Source organism: Clarias gariepinus, chromosome 7 (genome assembly GCF_024256425.1).
Source record: "Clarias gariepinus isolate MV-2021 ecotype Netherlands chromosome 7, CGAR_prim_01v2, whole genome shotgun sequence".
Lineage (NCBI taxonomy): Eukaryota > Metazoa > Chordata > Actinopteri > Siluriformes > Clariidae > Clarias > Clarias gariepinus.
The window spans coordinates 13,775,494-13,791,253 of record NC_071106.1 but is presented as its reverse complement, the minus strand read 5'-3'; the positions used below and the strand labels follow the sequence as shown (position 1 = coordinate 13,791,253).

Sequence of the window (15,760 nt, the reverse complement as noted above, 5' to 3'; positions counted from 1 at the left end):
TATAGAATTACAAATAATATTGAAAATTTATGGATTTGTTTGGTTTACAAAATTGTTTATTAAAAAAATTGTTTATTAAAAAAAAAAAAAAAAAGTTGTGATTCTATAAGTATTCACCTGTTGCTGTAAAACTCCTGCATTATTTCTATTGCAAGTTGATTGTATTTGTTGATCTCAATATGCTGTAAGTATATCTGGTTTGGGGTAACCTCAGAACATGCCTACATTAAACAAGCAGCATCATGAAGACCAAGCAGCTATAAAAAAATTATCAATCACATCTTGGTAATAAGAAATATTTTTATTTTTTTTTAGACATTCTGCAGAGCACCATTGATAACATTAATTAAAAAAAAATATTTGGCACAACCAAGAGGAGGTCAACTAAAAGGAAAAAGATGAGTTGGAACCAGAATCACTTAGGCGAATTACCAGTGGGTGTGAAAATTTATTACCATTCTTTGTAAATAATTTTTCAAATCAAATAATTTTTTACCCTTTTTCAATATCAGGGGCTTTTTTGTGTATAATCATGACATTCAGTCACAATAATATCTGTTTCAGTTCCAGATTCTAACATCACAAAATGTGAAAAAGATCAAGGGGACTTTAAGTCAATGGTTAAATATTTGTGACGTCTTAAACCTGGTAATAAAATGCTTGATGTGTAACAGTTCAGTGTTTGTGTGTTTTGCACAGATGGTCCCTCTTATCCATGTAGCTACAGAAACACTACTGAACAACCTGCAGGCTTATGCAGAGTCTGGAAAGAGCTTTAACATCCACAGGTATCAATATGTGTGTGTGTGTGTGTGTGTGTGTTTGTGGGGGGTGGGGGGGGGGAACGGGGGGGATATCCTAATGGAGAACAAATGTCTCCTTAAGAATAGGAATATCTGACATTTTTAAGTATGGACATCTAGCTGGTCTCATCAGCGAAAAGCGTAAAAAAAAAAATTATTCGAGGTGTATACTGCTTAAAGGATTGTGTTAGTATATTATTAATGTTTTCCTGCAGGTGTTTTGGCGCCTTCACTATGGATGTGATTGCGAGTGTGGCGTTCGGCATGAACGTGGACTCTCAGAACAACCCCAGTGACCCGTTTGTGTACCACGCCTCCAAGTTCTTTTCCGTATCTTTTCTCCACCCCTTGGTAGTCCTCTTCAGTACGTTACATTGTCACTTTTAGCCATTCTTCTAATCCAAAACATCCTTCAGTGCCCATTATTTCATTTTTAATTATTCAACAGCTGAGGTCAAATCACGTAGGGAGCTCCATAAATGACTATTTGATATGAACTTTAATGAAGGCAATATAAAGATATAGCACATTTATTGCAGGCAGGAATAAGAGGTCTCATTTAAAATGCCTTTGTCCTTGTGTTTATGACTTAAGAATATTGGTAAATGGCCTTGGGGTTGTCCTTTGTGCTCTCAGTGGCTTTCCCATTCCTGGCTCGACCGATGGGTGGTTTGAGAAGAAATAGAGAAACCAGAGAGATGAGCAACTTCTTCACTACTTGCGTTCAGAAACTAATAAAGCAGAGGGATGAGTTGCCATCCAGTCAGGTATAGTACAACATTGGAGGATTGCATTTAAATCAGCCATGCATGTACAGTACAGTACTTGAATGCAAATATAGTTATACTATGCCTTATGATATCTAGGTGTACTTGTTCATGCTTTTTGTGGTTTATCTACAAATAAAAAAGACAAAAAAATGAGATTAGAGTTGTAGGCAAGACCACAGATGTCATGGCCAAGATCAAATTTAAAGGGTGTTGATGCCATGTCAATTCAAAATGAAATCAAGAAGGATTTATAGGGAAGAACAAACAAATGTTCATTTTAAGGCTGAGGCTTCAATTTAAATGTTTGCTTTAATTTGCACATTGTACCAATAGTTATTAATCCCTGTTTTTTTTAAAGAAGGGAAAATGTCTTGCCAACCTTTGTTGAAAAATTGTACGACCATAAACATTAATTTTGTCAACACCAAGATCATATGTAGATGGATCAATGCACCAATATTTAAGACCAGTACCAGACTTGAGTTCTACATGTTTAAAGGTGTACCTTTCAACAAGACATTCGACATGTTTTTTCAAGGTTTGAAAAGGACCAAAAACAGCATAAAAGTTTCCAGATGTGACTTAAAGAAAACAGTGCATTACATCTGGTAGGGCTATAACTCAAAGTGAAGAGGACTTGGGGACAAACTTTACAGCTACACAGAGAGAATGGAATCAGTTTAAAAGGCAAACAGTGGACACAGAAATTGTTTGTGTACTGTACATCTATGTCTTATTCAGTCAGGGAGATAGGGAGAAACTGATTAATAGTGTTTGGTAGTGATTTGTTTTTGTAAAAATAAATATGATAAGAATCATCTGATCACAGTGGCTTTAGGTATTATACAAACACAACCTCAGATAAACAACAACATATAACTTTTCACACCGTGCAATAATTTGTCTAACAAAAATAAAGGCAAAAAAAAAAAAAACAACATACGGGCAATATTAAGTACCCCCTTACTGCTCCCACAGGATTTGGGAGGGTAAGCTGGAGCCATGTGCTTCTTATCATTAGCCCTTGATTAACTGATCATCAGCAGGTGTGCAGACTGCTAGAAAAGCAGATGTTTTGCTAGGTTGCGGGTCTGGAGCTTTCGGGTGTGTATTAACAAAATGCCAAGAATAAAAGACATAAGCAGTGGTTTTAGACAAGCAATTGTTGCTGCACTTCAATCTGGAAAAGGTTATGAACCCATTAACAAACAATTTGGTGTTTTTAAGTGGAAAGCATTTAAAACAGTTGTCTATTTTCCAAGGAGTGGATGTCCCATTCACCCCAAGGTCAGACTGTGTAATCCTCAGAGAAATAAAAATAAAAAAACAAGTTAGATCTCAGACCCCACAGGCCCCTCACTGAACATGTTAAATTTCCAAATCCATAACAGCACAATTGGAAGAAGACTGAACAAGTACTGTACAGTTTGTTTGGAAGGGTTGCCAGGAGAAAGCCTCCTCTGTCCAAAAAGAACACGCATGAAGTTTCTGAACGAAGCACAAGTCTTCTGGATGGATGTTTTATGGACAATGTCAAGTGGAGTTGTTTGGCTGCCATGCCCAGCACAGAAACACCTCATGCCCACTGCCAAGCATGTCGATGAGTTAGAGTTGTTTTGCAGCCACAGAAACTCATTAGTCTACCGGAGTATTCTAGATGCAAATGTGAGGCCATCTTTCCAACAGCCAAAGCGTGGGTCATGTAAAAGTAAGTTTACTATACTATAATAATGGAATTAACGTTTTGGAGTGGCCTAGTCAAAATCCACCCCTCCACTCAACTAAAATGCTGTGGAGGGACCATAAGACCGGTGAATATGCGAATGCACAAAAACCTTAATGAACTAAATCAATGTCGTAAAGAACAAGGGACCAAAATTTCTTCTACAGCGATGTGAGACTGATAAAGTCAGACAGGGAGCGATTGCTTCAGGTTGATGCTGCTAATGGTGGATCTACTGTACATGCTATTAATTCAAGCGTTTACTTAGTATTGCGCACATGTTGTTTTTTCTTTTTGGTTTAATTTTTGTTAAATAAATAATGACAGGGTGAAAAAATGCTATGTGCTGTTGTTTATCTGAGGTTGTATTTGCTTATACTAAGACCAGCTATGATCAGATTATCTTAATTATGATTTTACACAAATAAAACAGTTATAAGATGGGGCACTAACTTTTGAATCTGACTGTATGACCTTGTGTAAAACAGGTTTTTTTATGTTTTGCCCTAGCATTTTTAGCAATATTGTGCTTCCTCTAGTACTCTTTTGTCCTAACCTTTTCCCATGACTTTGATAGAGAAGAAGGGACTTCCTGCAGCTAATGCTGGATGTGAGGAGCAGTAAGGAGTTTGCCTCCTTGGATCAATTCGATGTAGTGAATCAAGCAGATGAGCAAGTTGTGGCAGACGGAAATGAAGAAAGCTGCCACGAGCCGTCAAAACCCAGCAAGCAGAAAAGGATGATGACGGAGGATGAGATTATAGGCCAGGCCTTCATCTTCCTCGTTGCTGGCTATGAGACAAGCAGTAACACTCTTGCATTCATCTGCTACCTGCTGGCCATCCACCCAGAGTGTCAGAAGAAAGTACAGAAAGAGGTGGATGACTTCTTTACCAGACACGTAAGTAAAAAAAAATATATAAAAAATTCTAATAAAATAAAACCACAATAAATGTGAGGTCCTTTAAGGAATGAAACACATTAATATGTTTAGATTGACATATCTGTGATGTGCTCAGCCATATTTTGTACTAATCTCTTATTTGATGCTGTATTTTCATTATTCCTTTGAAAAGTTAGTGGATATGTGCCTCACTAATGTCATATTGAATCAATTGAGTTCAGTAAAATTGAGTAGATTTTTCCTTTTAATAGCATCGGTTCTGCAATAAAATCATATTTTTTTGTGTTTATGTCAAATTGAAGAGATTCTAAACAGGGGTTGCGTTTAAAGTCACATTTTTGTTTCTACATGTGCTATAATTAGCTGTGATTTCTACACATATTGTGCCTTCTGTTGTTTCCAGGGAATATTCTAAATAAATAAAAAGAGTTTTTGTCTGCACATTGGTCAAAAATCTCAGAATCTGTTCAGCCAGATTATTGTATATCATATCATTTAGCGTTTTATTTATGCATTCAGCGCTTTAGTCTTGAAGTGGCCGTGGCTATATGCGTCACTTAACATAGGCAATCAAGATTATGCAGAAGACAAAGAAACAAATGTTGCATCTATAAGCCGACACAATTCTTAATACATACACACTACTCACTCATCCTGAAATAGTAATATCACTGATTACATTAAAGCTAATCATCTTATTTTAAGCTTTAACTCTTTTAACTCTTTCTACAGTACAAACTCTTTACCCATCAACGACTACTGTAGTATGGTATATGCCACACTAACAAATAAAAATTCCAGAGAAACCACTGCATTGAAAAGTGACCTCACTCACTCGCTCACCTTCTATACCACTATATCCTGTATTCTGGGTCGTGGGGTACACCCTGGACAGGGTGCCAGTCCATCACAGGGCTTACACACATACTCACACACTACGGGCAATTTGGGAATGTCAATTAATCTTACCTACATGTCTTTGGAATGTGGGAGGAAACAGGAGTACCCGGAGGAAACCCACCAAGCATGGGGAGAACATGCAAACTCCATGCACACAGGGACAGGAATCAAGCCTGGCATCGAACCCAGACCCTGGAGGTGCAAGGCGACAGTGCTAACCACTACACCACGATGCCGCCTGAAAAGTGGACTGTGTTTGGTTATATAGTCTAAACAATCTGAGCACTATCTGTCTCCGGCATCTTTTTTCAGTACAAGCGCTCAATGGAACTCACAGACCCACTCAAATATATAGCACAGGTTTGCAATAATGGTGGCACTATAGCTTTGTGCGTGTGTGTATGTGTGTGTGTGTGTGTATAATTGTGTGTGAGTGCGTGTGATTGTGGAAGAGAGTGCAAAAATACAGATTGGTAATACACGATTCCTAGCTGAAACCTGCAAACTGTGTGCAGAGAGGAAAGATGATGGAGGGAAAGAGCAGAGGGGGTTGAGCAGGTCTGTTAAGTGTGTACTGTTAAAGGAAATAAAGGGTCTCCCACATTGCTTTCTTGTCATTTTCACTTCACCGTGAAGTCACATTTCCCTGCGAAGTAGCATTCTCAACTCAGGATCAGGAAAACTGCGTAATGCATTATTTCATGAAATCTGTGATTAAGAGGTGCTGTGGGTGTGACAGCATGACTCCATGCTCAGATAAACAACTCAGAGAACGATGTGAGCATGAAGTATTTTAACTACATCAGAGCCCTGAGCACTGGCGGTTTTGTTTAGCTCCTTGTCCTCTTTTCTCATAATGCCACCGTAATAGCCGACACATAAACCCGGCCTTGTTAAGCACGCGCCTGCATCTGCTGAATCTTAATACCTGCAGCCAGCAGGCAGCCGCTCGGATCAAACGCAGAGCTGGTCCATCTCAATGACTCCCTTTCTCCTCTTTCATCTTATACACTTACTCTCATTGACTCTCACATGCTCCATTTAGCCCTGCTCAGGAAGTCTGGGTCTCTTTTGCTTTTTTTCTTTTTGCTTTTTTGGGCAACAGGGAGTTTTTGAATGTAAACTTTGGCTGCAGCATTTTGGGCATAATTTGTTACTTGTGGCAGCTTTTACATGGACATCCATTTCCATGCTTTTTGTGAGATGATTGCAAGTTTTATTTTCCTTACTCGCTAAAAAAAGGAGATTTTAATTTTGAAGTCAATCAAAAAATGTTGGACACAGCATTTAGTACCCCCACAATTAAGTTTCATGTCGTGAAGTGCTTTTGTATACATGATGTTTTATGTTAAAGTTTTAGTTTCAGTCAAAGTTACTTCGAGTTTTGAGCTGTGCATAGTAGCTCAAAAGGTGACAGCAGGACTGGCTTTCTGTTGGTGTGTTTAGGAGACGTGCCTGCACACCCAGCAATAGCCGCGCTCTTTAAGTTTTACTCGGAGCAGCTGGGCATCCGTCCACAGCAAGCCATCTGACCATAGTGGATATGAAGGTCAGTGCGTCCCTCCCGGCTGAGGCTGCACTGCCTGGCATGACTTTTGAATTTAGCTCACTGAGGAGCAAAGGGCCTTTCAGTTTATTTTGTAAATGCATCTAGCTGTGCTCCAACTGAATGCTTCTCAACACTGAAAGCTTTTCAAATGTCACTCTCCTGCTCAAGCAGCACAGAGCGCTGAGTTTGTACCACAACATTGATGTGCACAGATAAAGTAAAAACACTTTTAAATGTCAACCTTTTTTCTTTAGATGTATTATTTACCTAATTAGTACTTATCGTGCTGTGTGAATCACTAATTATTGTGTACTGTTACTGATCTATTAATACTACATTTATATTAAAGATGTGTACTGAGTTGAACTCAAAATGGCATTGTTTGCTGTTAGACCAAAATGGTTCATTTGTTTAACAGTTAGTGTCATTAGCTTTCTTGGCTGTAAATTAATCACTGGACGTGATATTTGGCCTCTTTTTTTACTTCTTCCAGATGGCACTTATTAGATTACAGACCCAACATAGTTTGGTAATTTTGAGAGATATCATGGTTATGGAGCTGCTGAGGTGGCACCGTGGTTATTAACACAAATTAATACATTAAGACCACAGGTTAAACTTTTTGCAAGTTATTTTGTTACTACGATTTAATATATTAAGGCCACAAATTTGGCTATATTTTCCAAGCTCTATTTTGTGGTCATGAAAAGTGCAACTCAGGGCAGAACCTAAGCATGGCGTTGACTGATAATATTTACTCTTTACTACAATTTTGTTATAATTCACAAAATTAAACTGCTTACGACTGCTTAAATGTGAACAGATTTTTATTTCGCCCGTTCCCACCAAGTAATTAACTGGAGGCCTTACGATACGCATGATGATCCAATAACATTTTAAGTCATGGGCTCATGTTACCCAATTTGTGGCCACAGCTTTCCTATCTCATCACCACAAGATAATAATCCCATGAAATGCCTCATGATATTAACTTGTGGCCTCAATACATTTATTCTTGGTCATGCCTTATCAAAAAAATAACCACCATGTCACTTCAGAGGTTTTGTACAATACATGATGGATACAGCAAAAGATTTATTTTTTCAGCACTCGCTGTCAAGCTTTCTTGGCAGTAGATCCTAGACGCTAAATTAGTAGACAGATAGGACTGGACTGTCTTTCACCTTCAGAATGTCACTCTTACTAAGCTTCTGTCTTTTTAAATAAGCAATATTCCTGACTCGGAGCTGCCTCAGAGCTCCAGCATGCAGCAGTTTTATTATCATTGGGTTTAAAAGGTAAAAACACAAATTCCTTGCTGACTGTCTGTGTGTGTGGAACACATTGTGTCTAGGCTTGTATTTTCTCTTCCTGCATTGTGTGGTGGCACCCCCAGGGTGTCCCTCATTAATTTGCCCTTTTTTTATCTGCATAAATTGCAGAGTGAGATGAAGCAGAGCGTCACCTAATGAGTCAGCCAGAGGTGGGAGACGAGGGCAGGAAGGCGAACCATGTAGCAAAAATTACACATTCACAGCCTAAGCCATTCCTGCTTCCTGAAGCTTCGAAGAAGAAAAAGACTAAATTTGTGTCTGGCTTCATTCCCTATTTACCATAAAGTGTCATGTTTATGAGTTAACTATTTTATGAATCCAGGCTACAACTCATGCAGACATTTAGAAGCATTCATATATAAATGCTAACATAAAATGCACCAGTAAAGCCAACAGGTACATCGTGGCGTATTTCATTTTTATTAGGATATTCTCTAATAATCTTAAGGTGATCTTTAGTCTGCCCATGTGAAGCCAACCTCAGGATTGAGTGGTTTTTAAATGATGAGAACTCCAACTAGTATGGATTGAGCATGTCCAGAGAGCAGAACAGGTCAGGTGTTGGTATCTCAGGAGTAACGTTGAGTGAGAGAGAGAGAGAGAGTTGTAACAGTGTGGGCAAATGCAAGCAGGGACTCTCTCAAGTCTAGCTATGACAGCATAAGTAAAAAACAAACTTGAGGTAATGCTTGAGTAGGGGGTGACAGCAACCAAACATCTCACTTCACAAAACCAGTCTATTCCCATTAACCCTTCAGGGTCTATTTTTACCTGAGGGAAAAAACTAAAAGGCTTGACTTAAATAAGTTTTCTGCTTAGATATCTTATACTGAGACTGTAGTCATGTCCTGAACACTTACAGGAAGTTTGTTTTATAACTATAAGGCTTTGTAAGAGAAAGCTCTGCCCCCCTGCTGTAGCTTTCACTACTTGAGGTCCCAACAAACGATCTGCACCTTTTGATCGAAGCAGATGTGGCGGAACATAAAAGATCAGATTTTTCCCCAGGTTCTGTGGTTTAAGACCATTCAGTGCTTTATAGGTCAGTAGTTTATAATCAGAGCATAAAGTTTCAGTGAGAGCCAAGGCAGTGTGATAAGATAACATACAGTAGGAGTGATATCTTCTGGTTCTAAGGAATCTGGTTACTGCATTCTGGACTAATTGGAGCTTGCTTATGCTCCTAGTTAAACATCCAGACAATAATTCATTTCCTATCTTCACAATATTTCTAAAATAAAAGAATGCCGTCTCAGAAATATTTTCTACAAGAGCTTCAAACAAAAGCTCATGGGCTCAATAATCACACCAAGGTCAGCACGAGTTCTCCTTTCTTGTTAGAATAAAAGGAAGTAAGTAAGGTTAATAAGGTGTTCACTACTATTCAGAGTTTTAAATATAAAGCAGAAGTGCAGTTTGCTTTTCTAATTCAGACTGATGATCTACTAATGTTATTAACTGACTGGTACCTAATCCACAGTGTAGGGGTTATGAAGGAACACTAAGCTAAAAGCTGTGTGCTAATGTTACTAATGCATGAGTAGATTTATATTAATAGAGCCTGCTATTTTAACAAAATGAGTGTTCACTGACACTCAGTCTTCACCTGTTTTTATATACACTTAAATGACTACAGAATTAATTTAAAGGTTACATTGAGGAAAAGTTAATGACTCTATTTTGAGTACATTCCTGGTACATCTTATTTTAAGGGGAAGAAACATGAAATAGGAAATAATAACAGGACAAATGTTTGGGTTTAAACGGGGAAGTAATAGTACTTGATTGCAATATTTAAGTATTACTTTGGCATGCTTTATTTGATTAATGTTAAAACTGACTATTTTGTATTCCTTACATTTTTTTATTACGATATTCCAAGTAATTGTTACAAATATTGAAGGTTTGTTCTCTCATGAGGCCAATGACTGTATGACTTAAAGTATGTAGGAATTTTGGCCTATTTCTCTTAACAACATTGCTACAGTTCATTGAGGTTTTCCAGGCATATGATTATTCACTTATTAAGCTCTCACCGCATTGTAGTTGGGTTTAGGTCTGGAGTTTTGACTAGCCCATTCCAAAACTTTAGCTTATATTTTTCAGTCATTCTGATGTAGATGTATAGTTCTAGGGTGCTTCAGATCATTGTCCAGTTGCATGACCCAATTTCAGCCAAGTTTTAGCTGTCACACATGGCCTGTTGACTGTGCTGAACACATCCTCACATTTGCCTCTATAATACTCTGGTATATAGAGGAATTCATAACTTTTCTAATTCAGACTGATGATGTATAAAGGTTATGAACTGGCTGGTACCTAATCCACAGTGTAGGGGTCATAAAGGAACACTAAGCTATAAGCTGTGGGCTTATGTCGAAGCCCATGTCATGTGGCTTTACCATAAGCCCAAACCATAATTCTTTCACCATCATGGGTATTAGGGATGGGAATTACTATGGCCCAGTCGATATGATATTACGATATTTTATAAATATCCTAATTCTATATAATTTTTTGGAGTTTGTTATAATTCTAAACAAATAATTTGCAAATGTGTAAGTAATTTAGAGTGCACTACCTGTAGGATTATAGAGAAACTGCAACATTTTACTGAAGGGGCTGAGATGTAACTCTTGGGTCTTTTTGTATTTCTCTGAGCATTGTGTGGCCTTGGGGTAAATGTCCACCCAGATGCAGATTGACAGGTGTCTTAAAAGTTTTCCACTTGTGAATAATCTCACTGCAAAACATTGAACTTTAAATCATTTGTAAACTTTTTTCAGATTGATGTGCTGCAACAATTGCTTCTCCAAGACCATTGCTTATGTATTTCCTTCTTGGCATTGTGTTAACACACACCTGACTGCTCCATACCAGCACACACTAAAAGGCTTCTGCTTTTATAGAAGCCTGCACGCCTGCAGATGATCAATTAATCAAGGGCTGATGATTAGCAGTGTCTGCAACTTCCATATTAAATCCTGTGGAACCAGTGAGGGATACTTACTATTTTTTTTTTTTTTTGTTTGTTTTAGTAAATTTTTGTAAGTTTAGTTTAATTAGTAATTGCATCATAAAAAAAAGTTATAGTCTGAGGTTGTATTTACAGTACATGATACCAAGACTCGCTACGATCCTATTTTTATTTATTTACAAAAACACATAAAATTAAAAGAGGGGGTACTAACTTTTAAACATTAATGCAGTGTAAATTAATTTAATGTGCTCAGTTTAGCATCTAATTAGGTTTACCAATGTACACATCACAGAACACATAAGCTCCATAAAATGTAAAGAAGAACATTCAGGTATGTATGTTTCCACTTGGCAATATTTATTAATGTTTTTTTATATATTTTTTTTAACCTCGCTAATAATAACATAGGCTAGCATAAATTGGTCAGGCCCTGCTAATGGTAAATTATGGTTATTTTAAATATCTTTTGCTTCTGAATAATTCATTAGGAAACCAGGATCATTCATCCTTTTAACAACCAAAAACTATCAGAGCTGATGCTTTTAGGCAAATAGTTAAGTGGTTAAGTAGGTAAATTATAAAAATCACTTTTTAAATGAAAACAAAATGTTATAATATTTAAACATTATTTCGTCAGTTTTAATATAAACTTCTTTCATTTTTTGCCAGGTACTGTATGTCTATTTACAAAATTAAAATCTGTGACACCCGATGTAGAGGTAGTGTTTGGATGGGAAGGAGTTAGAAAAGGTCCCACCTATGTCAGTTAGCACTGGACGAGTTTTAAAAGCTGCCATGATTTAAAAAGCGGGAAAAATGGATTACCAAATGGAAAACCTAAATGTAACACTGCCAAATTAAATGTTAAGTTGAATGAGCATCTAAAGACATTCACTCTGGACAAAGCACAGGAGCGCATGCGATAGCACAGGATGGCTGCATTCAATAACAAGAGCGCTTTGTAACAGTTAAAAGGTTTAATAAAATGTCATATGATTTTGAGTGCCCTATTGAATATACTGTAGCCCTACTGTACTATCACGTGTTGTCCTGTGCTCTCATACCAGTTAGGCGGACCCAGGAGAGGGGAGAGACTATCAAAGGATTCAAGATCTATATATACAGTATGCGGCAAAATATACAGCAGTGAAATGAAAAGATGAACGAGATTTTCTTTTTGTCATATGTGAGTTTATTTCTCTTGAAAGCTGTTAGCATGTTGATTTAGCATGGTATGCGTAATGAAAGTCCTCTGCACTGCCTTCATGCAGATTCTCAATCCGGATTCCCAGAACAAAGGTTGCTGCAGACTCGTGCAAAAGGAGACCATTTCCTCGCGTAATGCAGGAAAAGTTATTGGCGGATCTTCACAGTTGAATGCAGTCTCCTTTAACATTCCACACAAGTAGGCATCAGGTGGTGTAAGATCGGGGGTATGGGAAGAGTATGGGAAGGAATGTGTTCTGCCATAACTGAGTACACACTGCTGTATAAGCGGAAATAATACTCAGCTATGAATACTTTTTCCTTCGTCAGGAGACCCATTTCCAACAACAAATACACAACACCACTTCTTTTTCACCACTGGGAACATGTGTGTCTAGAGCTATGCCCTGTCGACAAACACAAATGAGCATCCGAAATGCGCGAATTACAGTACTGTATATTTTAGTGCATAATTTAATTTAATTTTGTTTTATTTTAATTTTGGGGGATGGGCAGCTGTCTGGATGAAAACATTGGCGAATGTTTTATTCACCATTTGGTGCCACGTTTGTGTTGTTTTCAATGTATGACGGTCCATTTTATAAACTCTTTGAGTTTTCAGTTGGTAAAGACACCACCTTATATACACGTCATGCCTAAGAGAACCAGGACTTTATACTTCTGAACTTGTGAGCCAAGAGAACTGAACTACATACAGTACATTATGTAACAGTGTGAACACACACTGATTCAATGCTGCCTCTAACTTCATCAATAAAAAAATGAACTTTTGACTTGAATACATTGATGGCTGGATACTTCCACTTCCAACTAAGTATGCTATGACACATTATCTATACTTTCAGTTAAGTTTAATATCTCAGTAAATTTCCATCTCTGGAATTTTAGATTCAATATTTTTATCTAAAAAATATTCTGTAAAGATCACGGCAGCTCTTTAGAGAAGCTAAAAGGCGAAGGCAAGGTTAGACAGCTATACATAAAGATGGTGAAATTATGAGCATGACACAGAACTTCAGGAAGGTGTGAAACAGATAGATTAAGCGGAAGCAAAGAAAGAAGAGGTGCAAGAAACAAAGACAGGAAGTAACAATGACTGGTGGGAGGTGGGAGTAAGTGAGGACTAAATAAAGAGAGAGAAAGAGAGAGAGAGAGAGAGAAGCACAGTCTGGCTTTCCTGTATGTGAATAATTCATTCGTGCTGTGCCTGTAAGGTTGAATCTCCAGGGGGCTCTTTCCCTCACTCATCACCCTTTGCACATATCACTCAACCCCAAATAAAGACCATGCATCTCGACTGCCAAACTCAATAATCCAGCACACACCAAAGCACTACAGCTGTCAGTTTATAATGAAAGTGCTATTATTTGGCTTGTAGCTTTGTGCAAGCCTTGAAAGAAGAGTATAGAAATTATTCCTAACTTCCTGATTGTGAACAGTCCTTTGTTTTTCGTAAAGGAAATTTGGTGTGCTTGGTAATTCAGGGATTAAGAAAAAGGGTGAGATTACAAGAGTCAGAATTGCTTCACTCTCTTATTCTGTTCTCCCTCTTCATGTGTCTCTCTGTGGATCTCTCTCTCTCTCTCTCTTTCTCTCTCTCTGTCTTTCTCTCTCGCTAGCTGAGATGAAGGCTGTCTGGTGTGTGAGTAGCCCCGCACCCCTGGGGTCAGAACTGAAAAGCTTGGACACTTTGATTAGGAGAGCTGAAGCTCAGCAGGTGAAAGACACTGAACCATACTCACAGCCAACTCTCATCCAGCATCTCATCAAACTGGAATAGAAGTGTTTATTTAGTGTGAGATAAAATGAAAAGAGGAGCAGAGAGAGATGGGGGGGACGGATCAAGACATTACAAAGAATTTTAAAAATAGCGTCATTCCATGAATTAATATGTGACCTTTACTGAGATGGCCATAATTGCTGTTTTTCAAACAGACAAAAGGGTTTGTGTAGGACTATTTTTCCATTCTTAGTCAATCTGTGGGAGACAACACAGAAGTGATGGGGATGAATTGTGTGCAAACAGTGAAAGGCAGAAGGAAGTGTAGAGAGCTGAGACCAGTGATCATCAAGGGAATGTTCAGAGACTTACCTGACTCTCTCTGTCTCGCTATCTCTCTGTTTCTCACTCTGTGGCTCTGGCTCAGAATAGTGGAACATAATAATGGAAAATTAAGATTTTCAAGGAAAAGGATGATGGATCTGCAGTTAGCATTTCTGACATACACCATACACACTGTTCATACTGGCTGTGCTGAAGTCTAGACAATTACCGCATGTCTCCCCATGTCCTCATGGGGTTCCACCAGGTCCTCTGGGTTTCTCTTACTTTCCAAAAACATTCACAAGCTGCACAAAACATAAGCTGGATTGGATGTAGTCATTTGTCCCTAAGATTAAATAGGCGGTTTCTGTATTAGGCTCTGGATGTACCATAACTCTGACCAGGATACGGCAGATTAAATGAAAAATATGGACATTTCTTGTACATTTCTTAAATAGATGCACATTTGGAAAAAAAGATCTACTTGTAGTTATCACTGTACTAAGAAGGTTTTAGCCCTCTGATATTCTCAGACCATGATCTATTTGTACCAGCAGAGAAATACGTACTGTATGTTTATCCTTAGAAACTCCAACCCACTTACTGTATGTGATATGCTGTAGATAAGGCTCTAGTCATATGCTAGTTTGACATTTAATATGTCAGCTGTTTAAAAGCATCATAAAATCATCATAAAATGCTTACAGCAGCATCTGAGCTGCTAGCGGGAATTGCTTTAGTGGTGGACTGCTTATTTGCTGTGAAGTTACAGCTTATTCCGTGGTAATTTTTGCTGTTCAGTGCTGGTATTTCTTAACTGCTGTCAATATTGGTCTACATTATAATATGTAAGTTATTATATTATAAAGTCATATGCCAAATTATAGTAGCAAAATTGTGCAAACAACACACAACACAGCCTATTCACTGAAACACAAATCATGTAGCTACACATACAATAGTCACCACAGTATATACAGTATGCTTAAATAGCATTTTTTGAACTATAAAAGCTGGCCAAGTTCAAAGTTGTAGCCCTGTAGGTTCTTTGTAATATTCAAAAACAAACCAAAAATACAAGTTGATTCCATCATGCAAATAATCTTTGCTCAGTGGTGGTCCAATGGTATTTCCTTTACACTATGGATAAGATAAATCCAAATTGGGTCATGACAAATTATGCATGGACTACAGCCAGCAATTGAACCCAGATAAAATGGTGAGTGGTTGTAGGTTCTACTGTTGCCAGTTTTTAGACTACTACCAAAAACTGGCAACTGACACTGTACTGATTGCTGTACACTGTATAACATTTAAAATAATGTGTTTGGCTTGATGTTTCTGTATGCTAATGAATGCAGCACCATTAGGAGTTCTTTTCCTAATTTTGGATTAGTTTGACCTTAGGTTTCTCTGCAGTAGCTTGTAGTAGTTGAGTTGCAAGTTTATTAAGTCTGCTTGTACTCCTCTGCCACAAGGGTGCACCTTGTTGGTATAAAGCTATCGACTGTAGCTGATAACTGATG

General features: G+C 37.9%; 1 protein-coding gene across 1 annotated transcript in view; it reads left to right on the top strand.

The window, feature by feature from the left end:
* The window catches only part of tbxas1 (thromboxane A synthase 1 (platelet)), a 73,302-nt gene that overhangs the window by 41,000 nt on the left and 16,542 nt on the right, over nucleotides 1-15,760 (top strand). The window contains exons 7-10 of the mRNA XM_053500280.1: nucleotides 700-788; nucleotides 1,019-1,167; nucleotides 1,440-1,570; nucleotides 3,874-4,197. Coding sequence (XP_053356255.1) covers nucleotides 700-788; nucleotides 1,019-1,167; nucleotides 1,440-1,570; nucleotides 3,874-4,197 — 693 coding nt within the window. The remainder of the gene's footprint in view (nucleotides 1-699; nucleotides 789-1,018; nucleotides 1,168-1,439; nucleotides 1,571-3,873; nucleotides 4,198-15,760) is intronic.